General features: G+C 42.2%; 1 protein-coding gene across 1 annotated transcript in view; it reads left to right on the top strand.

Moving 5' to 3' along the window:
• Positions 1-9,300, top strand: part of LOC147904244 (ABC transporter E family member 2) — a 33,624-nt gene extending 24,324 nt beyond the window's left edge. The window contains exon 11 of the mRNA XM_087385462.1: positions 8,554-9,300. Within this exon, the coding sequence (XP_087241588.1) occupies positions 8,554-8,673 (120 nt within the window). The 3' untranslated portion in view covers positions 8,674-9,300. The remainder of the gene's footprint in view (positions 1-8,553) is intronic.
• The last annotated feature ends 5,208 nt before the right edge of the window (positions 9,301-14,508 follow it).

The raw sequence follows: 14,508 nt of genomic DNA, 5'->3' as shown, positions 1-14,508 counted from the left end.
TTTTTAGCAAACTTTTATCTTTTCACTTATGAATTTGAGTTTATGCAATGTCTTATTTGTATCAATACCTGACCTATCATTTTACATAAGCTTAGCCAAGTTAGGTGTTTTATAGATGACTTATTTGTACCAGATGTTCCTAACTTTCAAAACTTTATGTACAAAGACGCAAGTGCTTTTGGAGAAGGAATCTATCCTTGTGACTCTTGTGAACTGAACTGCACTTCAAGATGGATTCTTGTGTTTTCTTAAATCTTAGAATATCTCAATCTACCATAGGATTAGAGGTTGATATATACGATAAATGTGAACAACTTGAATATAGTGGTTTACACATTATAAAAATGTCTCACATTGACTCAAACATTTCTGATTTGGCAAAATATGGAGTCATTTCTTCCCAATTCCATAGATTTTCCCGCCTTTGTACAACTAAGGAGTCTTTTATCACTCAGTGTAGTAATTTGATCACTTTACTATTGCACAAGAGGTATAATCCAAGGAAAATAATGAAAAAAGTACGCACAATCTTAGATATGAAGTCTTTTACCTATGGTGTATCGGCCTTAGGTATGTTTAGAATGATTGAACATAAGCTGAAAACAAAAAGCGGGGAGCTGAATAGCCTGTTTTTCTTTTAGTTTCAAAAGAGAGTTTGTTTGAGTATGCTTGTGCTTTCTAAGTTAGAAATGCATTTTTGACTCTTTGTAGGAAACAATACATAAGTGTAAAGGACCATTTAGCTTTTTATGTTTTGGATAAGAGTGAGAGTGAGAGTAAGAGTGAGAGAGAGAGAGAGAGAGAGAGAGAGAGAGAGAGAGCGATATTCCAGTTTTTTGGAAGATTTTGTTTGTTGACTTGCTTGTTTATTTTTGCTTAGTCACTTGCTTCCTTTCTTCTTTATTTCTTGTTTTTTCTCTTTTGTTTATTTGACGTATTTTAGTAAGCATTGGGTTTGCCCAAGAGACTCCGCGGGTCTTTAGAAACCCAGTATAGCTGCTTATGCTTGGGCATTGATGACGACATAAGTGTTGCTTTGCTTGCTAAGTATGTCTTTCTTTTGTTTTTCTTAAAAGTTTTTGTTTACCTCTTTTTTCTTCTCTTTCATATTCTCTTTTATTTTCTGTGTAGATTTTTTATCTTTAGAACAATAAAAAATCTAAAGTTGTATGAGTGGACTTATTCTAGTCTTACAAAGGTATATCTATAAAGACCTCTAGTTAATGTGCCAGTCAAGACCATGGTAAAGGCATGTGTAGCATCATACACTGTACACCTGACACCATAAAAAAGAACCTGAAAGCCACATGTAGCAATGGCTGAAATAGAAATGAGGTTCTTACGAATGCCTGGAACATAAAGCACATGCTCTAGAGTAACAATACCACCAGAGACAGAAGTAAGAGCAACTTGCCCAATATCTTTCACGGTATAGGATGCATTATTGGCACATGCGACACTGCCTCCCTGAGATGTATGCTCTAATGAGCTGAATAACTTCCGACAAGACAAGAAGTGATGTGCTTGCTAGCACCACTGTCAAAGAACCAGGCATTATGAACATCTAAAACTGCCATACAAGCATCATGAACATCAGGATTATAATGACATGTAACCAAGAAAGCCCAATGCTGGTGTTGTGCGAAATTATTGGACTCATGTCGATCTTCTGTACTAGAAGAACCAGATATTGCAAGACCAGACTCTTTCTTCTTCTTTTTAGATGCAATGCGCTTCTTGTATTCAGAAATATCATGCCCAAGTTTCCTGCAATAATTACATCTCTTCTTCTTTTTGTTATCCCTTGAAGAAGAGGCATGGGAATGAGAAGGTTTTCGAGCTGAAACCTTGCCTTTACCTTTGTGTTTGTGATGGGTAGCAAAGGCTTGATCATTAGCCATAGAAGCATTGCGATTCGCACGACTTTGCTCCTCCTGAAGAAGAAGAGCAACTAGTTGGTCACCCCCTACAACCAACCTCAAGGTAGTAGCAAAGCCTTGATAAGAATTAGGCAACCCATCAAGGGTATTAGAGGCAAAGTACCTGTAGTAGAAGCTGCAGGTGTTTTGGAAGTTGCATTAGAACCATCACCTGAAGAAGAACCAGAGGCAGTAGGTGCAGGACCAGAACTGGCACTACGTGTAGGCTTGGCCTCAGAACCTGAAACAATATGCCATAGATTCTTGGCAACCAAAACATGTCCCATCATGTATGACCACATGGGATAATTGGTGCCTTCAAGCTTGTCATAAGTCCCAAGCATCCCAAACAAATCATCCTTGCTGCTAGACATGGTGCTGAAATTCAAGACAAATGCACCAATTGGCAAAGCAAATGAGAGAAAGGCAACCTCTCAAAATCAAGTCACAAAATTATGCCCAAGCTTCAATGCTTATGCCTGCAAGAGACTCTGTTGTCCCAAGGTGTACCTGTTGCAAGAAAAATTCCGAAAAGGCAACACGAGGCCTTTCAAGGCAACACGGGGCCTTTCCAAAATGCAAATGAAGCCGAAATTGGAAAGAACCAATGCAACAATGGCTTACCTAATGATGTAGCCCGAAAGGACAGCAGTGTAAGGCTCTGAATGCGAGCAAGTGAGGGCTGGAAATGAGAATTACAGCAAGAGAAAGTGCTCCCTCGAGGAGGAGGGCACTTAGAAATGAAAAGAAAGAGATCCAAAGGAGGGATACTCGCAGCCCGAGGCAAAGGGATGCCAAAAGAGGAAGAATGGGCTCAAGGAGTGGACTCCAGATCACCTCAGCAAGATCCAAAGGGCTTCAACAGCCGGCATGCAGCTTGAGGCAGCGCAAAAACACTTGCACACTACACGAAACAGCTCCAAAGTGTCGAGAAAGCTTTATGTTAGCTGGCACGCACCCTGAGGCAGATCCGTACAGCAAGGTAGCAGCAGGAAATCGTCCGCACAGTCCGGAAATCAGCCGTACAGGCCACACGTGTGAGCGAAACAAGTCCGTACAGTCTCGGAATGCTCCGTGCAGCACTGCGCCTGCCTTAAATGCGGCCGGACAGGTGTATGGATTCCGTACAGCAGGCCTTACAGTTGTACGGATTCTGTACAGCAACAATAATCTCATACGTGTGGTTGAATTTGCTACAGCAGGCTGGAAGATGCTCCGAAACGCAGCTCCCTTCGCGGTGGATGCTCTCGCGTCAAAATGAAGGTCTTCGCAACAGAAGTGCTTGGAGAGGCCACCAACACTCATGGGTGTGTAGTAATCAGCAAAACCAGCAGGAATGAGGGCTTAGGAGGCTGCCAAACAGCTTGGGAAAGCTGTCAATGGCTGAGGGAATGGATTCCCGACCTGCTCTGATACCACTGTTGGCTATGGCAAGCAATGGAAGCTCAAAAATGGAAGCAAGAAGGAGAAAAACGAGATGCTGTAATAGATTGCTGCAAAACGGAGAGTGGAGGCTCAAGGGGGAGTCAACATAAGAAAAACCTAGGGCTAACTGTCCTAATTGGACTAAGTGTCCTAATTGATCTAGGTGGTACATGTACTAATTGTACCAATAGTCCTAACTGATTATAACTAGCACTCCGGAAGTGAAGGGCAAACTCCGCCATGACAAGGCTACATGATTGTAGGCCATTCTATGGGCTATCCATAGGTGCCACTTATTCCTTGGTAGTCAGTTAGGACTTCTGGTACAATTAGTACATGTACCACCTAGGTCAGTTAGGATACTTAGTCCAATTAGGGCAGTTAGCCCTAGGGTTTTGTTATGTTGGCTCCCCCTTGAGTCTCCACTCAATTTTGCAGCATTCTATTTGTATGGCGTATGGGCTATCCATAGGTGCTACTTATTCCTTGGTATGTGTCTTGTAGACCTGATAGAAACTTATCACGAAGACTTTGTATAAATGGATGCTCAAGTATATGTGGGTGTATGGATTTGTATGTGTGAGCATAATAATCATAGTAGGTCCGAAACGCGTTTCGAAACAGCCCGAAACGTACGAAACGTTTCGGTTCTGAAACCCGTGTTTTGAGGTCCCATAAAAAGTCGCATTGTTCCAAAAACCCTAATTTGTCCCGATTTTGAAAAATATGGTGTTGCATTGCATTTTTGCCACCCGTACGTCTCAAATCACCCATACGTCGCCCGTATGCTGAAATCGATTTTCAACTACATTTTCCTTTAGCCTGTCCAAGTGCAGAACGGACATGAATCATGATTCATGATTCCATGTATCTTTCTCAATTCTGAAATATGACCATTGATGCTTGAATCTACAATGATGTGTTGTTAATTTTTTGATTTAGAAATTAGTAATACGTTTCAAGCTTCCAATTTCAAGTTCTAAGTGACACATCAAATGTATGTGCACTATGTCTCATGAGTTTTTTAAAAGTATTGGACTTTTGGTGGTAATAATCTAAAATGTTTTAATATTTTTTGGAAAAAATGGATATTTAAATATTCTATTATGTGCGAAAAGTTTTTACAGACGTTTCAGGTTTTCCTCGAAACGTTTTCGAAAGCTCGAAACCTGTTTCAAAACTCCTCGCCTACTATGGAGCATATGTTTATACTATGGTCTACACCCACCGTTGGGTGCTGATCATGTCATTGGGGATGTCATAGTAGCTAGTCCTTGCTATGCGTGGAGTTTGTGGTTTTCAACCATATGAGTGACTATCATGAGATTGAAGCCGTACTATGTTGTGTTTTTAGAGGATGCGTTTGGGCATGCTCTTGGATTTATCTAGATATATGCTTGCTCGCTAGAAGTGATACAAAGTCTACCATTGTAGAATATGACCACTAGCCTTATATAGCATAGTTGCCGGGCTGGTCATTGCTTGAACGTTGAGGAGTCGTGACACTCAATTCTTTTGTCAAGAAAAATGGATTCTTGAACAATGGAAATTGTAGACAAGAAAGCGTGTTTCCCCTTCGTTTGCTAAGGTGTTAAGATCCAAGTGAAGACCTATCACAATGTTGAGAGAGCCTTGCCAAATCCTTGTGCCATTGGATAGCTTCACAAGATAGGCTATTGTTTCAAGGTCTCCAGTAACATAGCAATGACAAGACCATCTATGCTTATGTGCTCTAACAGCAGTTCTATAGGTAGAGAATAGGCTTTTGTTTCAAGGCCTTTTGAAGAGATTTTGGACTACCTTTTGATTAGCCTTCTCCTTTAGTGCTAGCCTTCATCATGGCTGAGTCTGCCCTTCACCTCCGGAGTGCCGACAGAAACTGAGTATGAAGACTTTGTATAAATTGATGCTCAAGTATGTGTGGGTGTGTGGATTTGTATGTGTGAGAGCATATTTTTATACTATGGTCTACACCCACTGTTGGGCGCTGATGATGTCAGTGGGGATGTCATAGTAGCTAGTCCCTGCTATGCATGATGGAGTTTATGGTTTTCAACCTTGTGAGTGACTATCATGAGATTGAAACTGCACTATGTTGTGTTTTTAGAGGATGAGTTTGGGAATGTTCCTGGATTCATCTAGGTATATATTTTGTTTCAAGGCCTCATCAGCGCAACAATAACAAGTCCATCTACTGTTCTATGGGCAGACCTCCACGAGCTACGAATCAGAAGAAGAGATCTTCCTTTGGGGAGAGTCTAGTCCAAAGACAAGACCAACACTTGGCAAGAAACTCATGTGTACTTGTTGCTCGAGCCACTGCCGCTCCTATGAAGGGATCTAAGCCGATACATCTAGGTGCCGGACACGCCCTCGCATAAATATAGGACCCAACAAGAATCATCATGTCCATACGGAATAATTTGGGATAATTTATCTAGCTCTGTTTTGGCCAAACGACCAACCACTTTGATCCTATTATCACTCCATTGAGTCCCATGATTCCATCACCCCTCAAATCCATGGCTACTTGCATTGAGTTGTTTGGAGTGATGTACTTGCATTGAGTTGTTTGGAGTGATGACCCGCTTAATCAAATATTGAAGACCGGGTAGAGCATGCCAATGATTCTGTTGCAAGAAGTAACTTGGAGAGAGACTCTGGTCCTTGCATCTAGGATTTTGACTAAGTTCCCCATGCCATGCCTCCAAGATGGTCACATTGATCACCTACATCCTACTGCTAGCTCCCCTCATCAAGGGGAGCATGGGTAGCCTGTCCTCCGGCTGATGGGGGAGCCTACTCCATTCCTCAACAATCTAGCTTGACCCTTGTCCCATTGTGTCTAGCCAATGTGTGTGCTTCGATATCCAACTTGGACCTCGATTGTCAGATCAAGGGTTACCGCTCGAACTCATCTTTGCATTGGGGATTGGCCCGAATGGATTGTGTGAAAGATGCAGCCACATTATGAGATCTTTGATTTCAAAAGGGTGACAATGCATACATTCACTAGTGGCGCTCAATCACATTACTAAACACAGTGTATAAGGTATTAGCAAGGCTTTCAGAGCTTATGGCTCCATCCTCACCTCCTCAACATCATCCATGACACCTAGACATGTTTTTTCAAGAGAGGAGCATCTTGGACAACATCTTTACTTTTTGGGAGGTGGAAGGAGTTCCAAACTCCTGCTATATTCTTCTGCTGGATTATGAGAAGGCTTGTGACAAGGTGAATTGGACTTTGTTGAACGGCACAATGCATAAATTGGGCTTTTTGAACCAATGGGTGTGGGGGATTTGTGCAATGTATCAAGGTTATGCCCTAGCCACATTTCTTTTTCTTCGTGTGGTAAACGTGCTTGGATATTTTCTCTGATCACAAGCAGTTGTCTCCTAGCCGCATTTCTTTTTCTTTTTGTGGTAAACGTGATTGGATATTTTTCTGATCACAAGCAGTTGGTCTTGTGGGGATGTGTCTTGCAAGAGGAAGGGGGGGTGGATGCTAGGAGAAAGTTTTGAAGCAATGTAGCTATTCTTTGAAGCAATGTAGCTGTTCTTTGAAAAGAGGCCGCATGCATACAAATCAAGACACACAAGTTTTCCCCCCCTAAATGACGTCACTTGTCACCCTAGTAAGAGGGGGCGAGCTAGCAGAAACAGCCAACGTAGGGGATGTACTGGCTCCAGGCGGTGCCTAGAGGAGGCATGGCCTTGCTAAAACCCAAAAATGGGCTGGCCAGAGGTGGGGATATGCGAGAAGACCAGCCCAGAAAATGGGCTGGTTGATAGCTTGAAGGGCTTGTATGGGGACAGGGGCAGAGAGAAGGTAAGCAGGAAGTGAATGTAGGAGGCTTCCGAAGGGAAGCGAGGTAGCAGGTGGTGTCCAGCAGGGCGAAGCTGTCTAACCTGTGCCTTAGAAGCTCGGGAAAATTTGAAGCTCTGATACCAACGAACAGACATGTGAGACAACTACTTCTCACTATTCTGATCAGATTATAATATCATTAAGTGCAATAATTGTCTACAAAGAGAAAAAAAGCTTGCATACATGCGATGGTGCAAGTGGGACCGTGCGGTAGTGTATTCTGTAGTAGATGGCAATCTGATCTATACAACTGTAGATGAAGGGTGGACCTCCCTGTAAGGATGGAGTGGAGAGCGAGCAGGGGGCTCCTACCCTACTCCGTACACTGGCTGCAATAGGGCTTGTTGAAGGCTCCCTTAAGAGCTACTGCAGGGTAGTGTATTCTGTAGTAGATGGCAATCTCATCTATACAACTGTAGATGAAGGGTGGACCTCCCTGTAAGGATGGAGTGGAGAGCGGGCAGGGGGCTCCTCCCCTACTCCGTACACTGGCTGCAATAGGGCTTGTTGAAGGCTCCCTTAAGAGCTACTGCAGGCTGAAGCTAGTTTCTCTGAAGCTTTGTGAAATATTTTTTTTGAATGGTGGAATCATTTGCCTTTTCTTCCCTCTTCTTTCTCTCCTTTTTTTTGGTTTTTTTGGGGGGCTCTTCTTTTTTTTGTTTTTTTTGGTTTTGGGTAACAACGAACTTGCGCGATACAACAAATGGCTTCCACTTAATTTTCTAAATGGTGGGAAACACAGTAATGTAACTGCTTCAACTCATGTGAAATGTATTGGATTGTTCAAAGTGCGTCATGTGTCAAACCCTCTCGTAACTATGTATCAGATGGATGTAAACTTGTCAAAAAATTCATGAGGTGAAATTGAACACTTTAAACTTTATATTACAGCAGATCTAGCTAAATCCAGAAAGTCGTTCAAGCTCAGAACGCAGAGTAGAAAGTGATGTCTTCAAGCTCAATAGTTATAAACTATGAAGCTCATCAGTCTCTAGTTGCCCATTTATTGGAACATAGCTTTGTTAATAATCTTTCAAGGTAAAGGAATATTAAATAGTTTAATGTGATGGAATGCCATTTGAAGTTCTTTAGTTTGGCATTTGTGGATGTCCGTGGGGTGCACCTTTCAGTAGTTTGGTATTTGTGGATGTCCATGGCATGCACCTGTATACATTATATATAAGGTGTATCTTTGTACATGATTTGGAGTGGACAATATGAAGCAGTGCATTCATTATGTTGAAGAAATCGAACTTTCAATGATCGTGTCAAGTTTTACAGTACAAGTTTCTTACCATCTGTATCTGTAATGTGTGCTTTTTTGTCTATTTTGAACAGCATCTGGACATCACTTTTAGGCGTGATCCCACAAACTTCAGACCTCGGATTAACAAGCTTGATTCCACAAAGGACAGGGAGCAAAAGGCGGCCGGGTCGTACTACTACTTAGATGACTAACTATTGTGTAAGAATTACAAATGCAACCTCTGGCTGCACAATGTGAGAAAGATGCTGGGGAAGATCAGAGGGAATTACCTTTGTGTAAAACGTATGACAGCTGAAGCTTTCTGCCACTGGTCTTGAAAGCAGTGCTTCTACACAGTAATTTAATTGAGCGGTGAAGCTTCTGCAGAACATGTCAATGGAGTTGGAAGCCAAGGATCATTCTTTCCGCAAGCAGTGACCACATGAATTGAAGATTTTGTTGATTACTACATCAATGGATTTTTTCAAATGCAGCTGCTCCGTAAACTGGCACCTTCCCTGTTTTATTCTGTTTTATACAGTTGCATTTTATTGAGTGTAAAAGTGCTCTTTGTAGCAGTGCTCTGCTGCTGGGATAATTACACCTACGTTAAGTAGAGGTGTCTGTGATGTTTTCAACAGTGAATCTGTTTTGCCTTTTGGCCCATTATCTGTAAGATGAGACATTTCACTTCCATTATGGACATTTAGACCTAAGGTACAAGGAACTGATCCTGGTAATTTTTGGGGACTGCATTATTTTGTATGCGGAGAGTTTTGACCTTTGAATTAACCAAATGGTTATGAGGGAAGTGTTATCTTCTAGGCAACAGTGAATACTTTTACAACAATCCTCTTTACATTCGTGCACATGATATAATGAAAGTAATAAGCAACTCATACAACATAATTTTCTTGAATAAAATCATACTTGTCGTACATTTTGTATCTGACGTGTGCTCAAGCACACACGATAGCTCGGGGAGGCTTGTGGCTAGGCAGGCAATTCTCAGGTTGGCTTGCAAGGGCAATGGACGAGTTAGGGTTCCAGCTATTTTTAGCAGCTTTGGGTCAGAGCCTATACCAGGGGTTCAGTTTTCATTCACGCAAGTAAGAGTAGGTCTAGCTCTTCCTTGCTGGTCTGGATCTTGGATCGTGTTGCGGAAGATCCTCATTACATTCGTGCACATAATATAATGTAAGTAATAAGCCACTCATACAACATAATTTTCTTGAATAAAATCATACTTGTCATGTACATTTTGTATCTGACGTGTGCTTAGGCGCACACGATAGCTCGGGGAGGCTTGTCGCTAGGCAGGCGATTCTCAGGTTGGCTTGCAAGGGCAACGGACGAGTTAGGGTTCTAGCCATTTTTAGCAGCGTTGGGTCAGAGCCTATATCAGGGGTTCAATTTTCATTCACGCAAGTTAGAGTAGGTCTAGCTCTTCCTTGTTGGTCTGGATCTTGGATCGTGTTGCGGAAGCACACCTGTGTCTTGAGGTCCTATGGGTGCCTTTTGGTGGTATGGGACCCTAGGAGGTTGAGGATTGGTTGGATGCAGATGTTCGTGCCCACAGCCCAGCATGTGGCTCGGGGGATACTCGGATCCCTTCTGGTGGTATGGGACTCCAGGTGGTTGAGGATTGGTTGGATGGAGATGTTCGTGCCCACAACCCAGCCTTTGGCTTGGGGGATACTCGGATTCTATGGGTCTTGGACCGGTGAGCATCACGGTTGGGTGATGAGCATGCCTGTGCCTCTCTGTGGTTCTATGATCGGTTGCTTGTGCTTGTGTGTAGTTCCGGATTTCCAAGAGTGATCGTGGTCATGTTAGTTGGTATCAGAGCCACTCTTGGATGGCGAATTTTTAGAGGTAATTGCGAATTCTGTGTGGATCTTTCGGGTAGGTGCATATTTCAATTTTAGCATTGGGTGGCTTGAAATCCAACTGTTTCGTCACTTGGTAGTTGTGCTTTTCATGGGAGGGAGGATGAGTTTGGTTGGGTTAGTGCTTGATTGGGAGGTAGATTAGTGCTTGATGCGAATTTGTAAAAGGGCATGAGAATTTTGTTTGGGGCATTTGGAAGTCGATTTCTCTCTGGTAGGAGATGCGTTGACAGGGAGAAGAGCGTCAGGGTGAGGATTTCTTTTAGGAAATCTCAGAGGTGCATGGGCATGCTTAGCATGCACCTACCTTGAGAGATGAGGGAAATCTCCGTCAATTGGTGGAGGTGGCAACAAAAGCAACTCCACTTTTTTGTCAAGAAAATCCTAAAAGCAAGCCATTAGATTTGGTTGGCCTTGCTTTTTAAAAGGTAGTTTACCAGTTTGGATTAAAGCCTAGGAGATTTGCGTACAAATTCGGGCATTTTTAATTCGTTGGTAGTAGCCCTTGCTTCACAGTTGATCCAGTCTCCTCTAGTCTTGAATTTTCGCTTGCATAGAACCTCCATGTTTCCTGCCATCCCATCGCACTTGCTTCGCCATTCTTCCTACACCTTGTTGCTATTGCTAGGTCGTACCATTCGTTGCTGGTTGGTCGTATAGTTCGTAGCTGTCAGTCGTACCATTCATTGTGTGGCTAGAGTCAAGGAGTGTCAGCTCCTACGTTGGTTCGTCAGCAGCTCGTCTCGGAACTAGGCATAGTCAACTTTGTGTGGTTTTCAGGGTTTCGACGTGTTTGGTGGTTGCTCAACAATCTAATTTTATTTTGTGCGCTAGAAGAACTCTCTATTCCAATTTCCTTCTAGGTCTTGTAGTTTACAGCTTTTTTCCTTTTGGGTATACCTTTCTTAATTTCTCTCAAGGTTGATGCAAGCAGCCTCCCTAAGGTGGATCAGAATATAACTACTTCAAATCAACCCTCCCCTATGTTTGAAAGGGATATGGAAGGGAACAACTATGATGTTTATGAGGTATGGTTACAAAGGATGCCTTCAACTAATTCCTCATGGGATTGATGAAAGGTTCGTGCTACTAAATTCGAACCATGGCCAGTTGTTCTAGCGAATTGTTGCCATGTAGTCCCAGCTTCAGACCTTGACCCACATGGGTGCGATGGATTCTGTTCTTGGGCCCAATTTTACCCTAGCATAATTCTTGGGGGAGCAGAAGGATTGCAAGAAAGAGTTTATGGATACCTGGTTGCATAAATGGTAGGTCCACTTCAATTTTCACCCCTACCTACAGGAAAGCGCTTTCAGTTGGCAGTTGGGTACTTTGCTGGGAAGGCTCTACTTTTGAGCCTCAGCCATACACCTGGGCAGAGCTCGAAGAAGCCTTTAGAACTGAGTTTCTAAAAAAGAAAGATGACCGACATTGTGGCCAAGGTTAAGGCCTTGGATTTGACCAAACATAGAACTGAGTTTCAAAAAAAGGAAGATGATTGACAGTGTGGCCAAGTTTAAGGCCTTGGATTTGACCAAACATAGAATTGAGTTTCTAAAAAAGGAAGATGACTATGACATTGTGGCCAAGTTTAAGGCCTTGGATGTGACCAAACAGAGACTAAGACATTGTGGCTAAGTTTAAGGCCTTGGATGTGACCAAACAGAGACTAACTTTCGAGACCTATCTCTAGAAATTTCGTGACCAAACCTGTGATACTGTGACCCTTTTGGGTTTCTTTGTGGTCGGGTTGCAATACAGGTTTCAGGTTCAGAACAATAGGAGCTCAACCTTGGAGGAGGCCATATATTTCGCGCACATTTATGATGATACGATGGCCTCGACCAGGAAGTTGATTACATCCGAGACCCAAGGAAAGAACAAGAGAAAGTTCTTCAATGTAGCCACTAGCACCTGAGAAATGAGATCTTATGATGCTCCTCCTTAGAAGCAAAAATTCGCTTAGGGCAACAAGGAGCACTTCCTCCTTTCTCTTCGGCTTCGGAGGGAAGGGCGATGCTTCATTTGTGAGGAGCAAGGGCACCCCCAAGCTGATTGCCCGAAGAGGCTTGGAACTTCACAGGGACCTACACCGAAGATCAAAGGACCACATGCAAAAGACAGCCGATCAGACTACTTTGATTGTCAATGTCCTCACCCGCCCTCATTCTTGTGTTTATTCTTTTAATAATTCACTGTTTGGCCCCTATGATCTCTACCGGGCTTATGGTGAGATCCAAGGGACATGGATTGACATTCTTTTTGACCCAAGTAGTTCTCACAACTTTGTTAACCACAAACTTATGCAAAAGCTATAGTTGATTACGACACCTAGTGATCACACCTACAAGGTGCAGCTTCCAGCTAGGAAGTAGTTTTGGGATCGCAAGGTGGATCGACTACTCGTCTGGATTCAAGTCTACGAGAATATTTTGGAGAGCTATGTTATGCAATTCGATCATGTAGACTTGTTGTTGGGCATTGAATGGTTTAAAACCCATCATGTCCGATTTGATTGGGAAGCTCATACCCTTTCTGTTTTGTACGGGGATACCTGACTTTTGATACAGTGTGATGATATACATCCCTCCCAAGGATCTCTTGTAAATGCGATTGAAGTTTGAAATATATACATCCCTCCAAGGGATCTCTTGTAAATGTGATTGAAGTTCGAAATATATTACAAACTTCTTCTTATGATGTGTTTCAATGTGTTTTGATTCCATTTTCTTCATTTGTTGTAATGGTGTCTGATGCAAATGATTTAAGTGTGTTTGAACATATTGAATTAAAGAAGTTATTGAATGATTTTAGTGACGTATTTCTTGAACAACTACCGGTAGGCCTACCTCCACAATGGCCAGAGTAGACCATCGTATAGATTTAGTCTCTGGTTCTAAGCCTATAAGTATACCACCTTATAGAATGAGCTAGTTAGAGAAGGACGAGTTAGCTCAACAACTTCAAGAATATTTGAAGTTGGGGTATATACGCCTGAGCAAAACACCTTGGGGTGCTCCCGTTCTTTTGAGGAAGAAGAAGGATGGAACCTGCAGAATGTGTGTGGATTATAAAAGATTGAATAAAATCACGGTTAGGAATAAGTATCATCTCCCTTGTGTTGATGACTTAATAGACAAATTGGCTGGATGAAGTATTTCACTGACTTACAGACTTGCTACCACCACTTTCGCATTTATGTAAAACATATAGAAAGGACAACGTTTTGGACTAGGTATGATCATTGTTTCTCGTATTGCCTTTTGGATTGACCAATTGCCCCCGCGACCTTCCAATAGGTGATGAATGACTTGTTCCAAGAGTTCTTAGTCAAGTTAGTTGTTGTGTTCTTAAATGATATCCTAGTTTACAACAAGACTTTAGAGGATCATATTGCTCATCTCAGGATTGTGGTAATTCTATTAAGATAGAATCAACTGTGTGCTAAGATTAATAAATGCGATTTCTTCGTGAATGTGATAGCATTAATGAAGACCATATTCAAAAGGTTTTGACTTGGCCTATACCTCAAATAGTGAAATAACTTCGCTCTTTCTTAGGATTCATTTTCTTTTTGAAAAAGTCAATTCGTGATTATTTCAAAGTCACGGTCCCCTTGACCAACGTATTGAAAGGTTGTGGCCATAGGTCTACACAACCTATTACTTGGAATGAACACTTGAACAAGGCTTTTGATACTTCGAGAAATTGTACCTGTTCTAGCATTGCTTGATCCTACTCGACCTTGTGTCGGAGGTCGATGTGAGTGACTATGCCATCAGAGCAACATTATTCCATGAGGGCTGACCTGTAGCTTTTGAGAGTAAAAAGATTGATGATTCTCAATATCATTGGCTTTGCAGTCGTTTATGCTCTCAAGGTTTGGAGGCACTGCCTATATGGTTCTAGATTTTGTTGTGTTGATTAATCATCAGTCGATCCGATATGTGTGAAGGGGAGGATTTATGGGGCAGGAAGGCTTGATGGGCTGAGTTGATGTAGGATTTTAATTTTGAGATTCAGTACAGGAAGTGTTCTTTGAATAGTGTTGCTAATGCCCTAAGTCAGATTAAGATGGTGAATGCTATGTCATTTATCGAGATATCCTTTGACCTATTTCAATCCTTGAGAGGGCTTTGCGTGATTGACAAATCATTT

This window comes from Dipteris shenzhenensis, chromosome 2 (genome assembly GCF_047967505.1).
Source record: "Dipteris shenzhenensis isolate YYH24624 ecotype China chromosome 2, Dip_SZ_1.0, whole genome shotgun sequence".
Classification (NCBI taxonomy): Eukaryota; Viridiplantae; Streptophyta; class Polypodiopsida; order Gleicheniales; family Dipteridaceae; genus Dipteris; species Dipteris shenzhenensis.
Note: the sequence above shows the minus strand (reverse complement) of the source record. Positions and strands in the feature narration are given on the sequence as shown.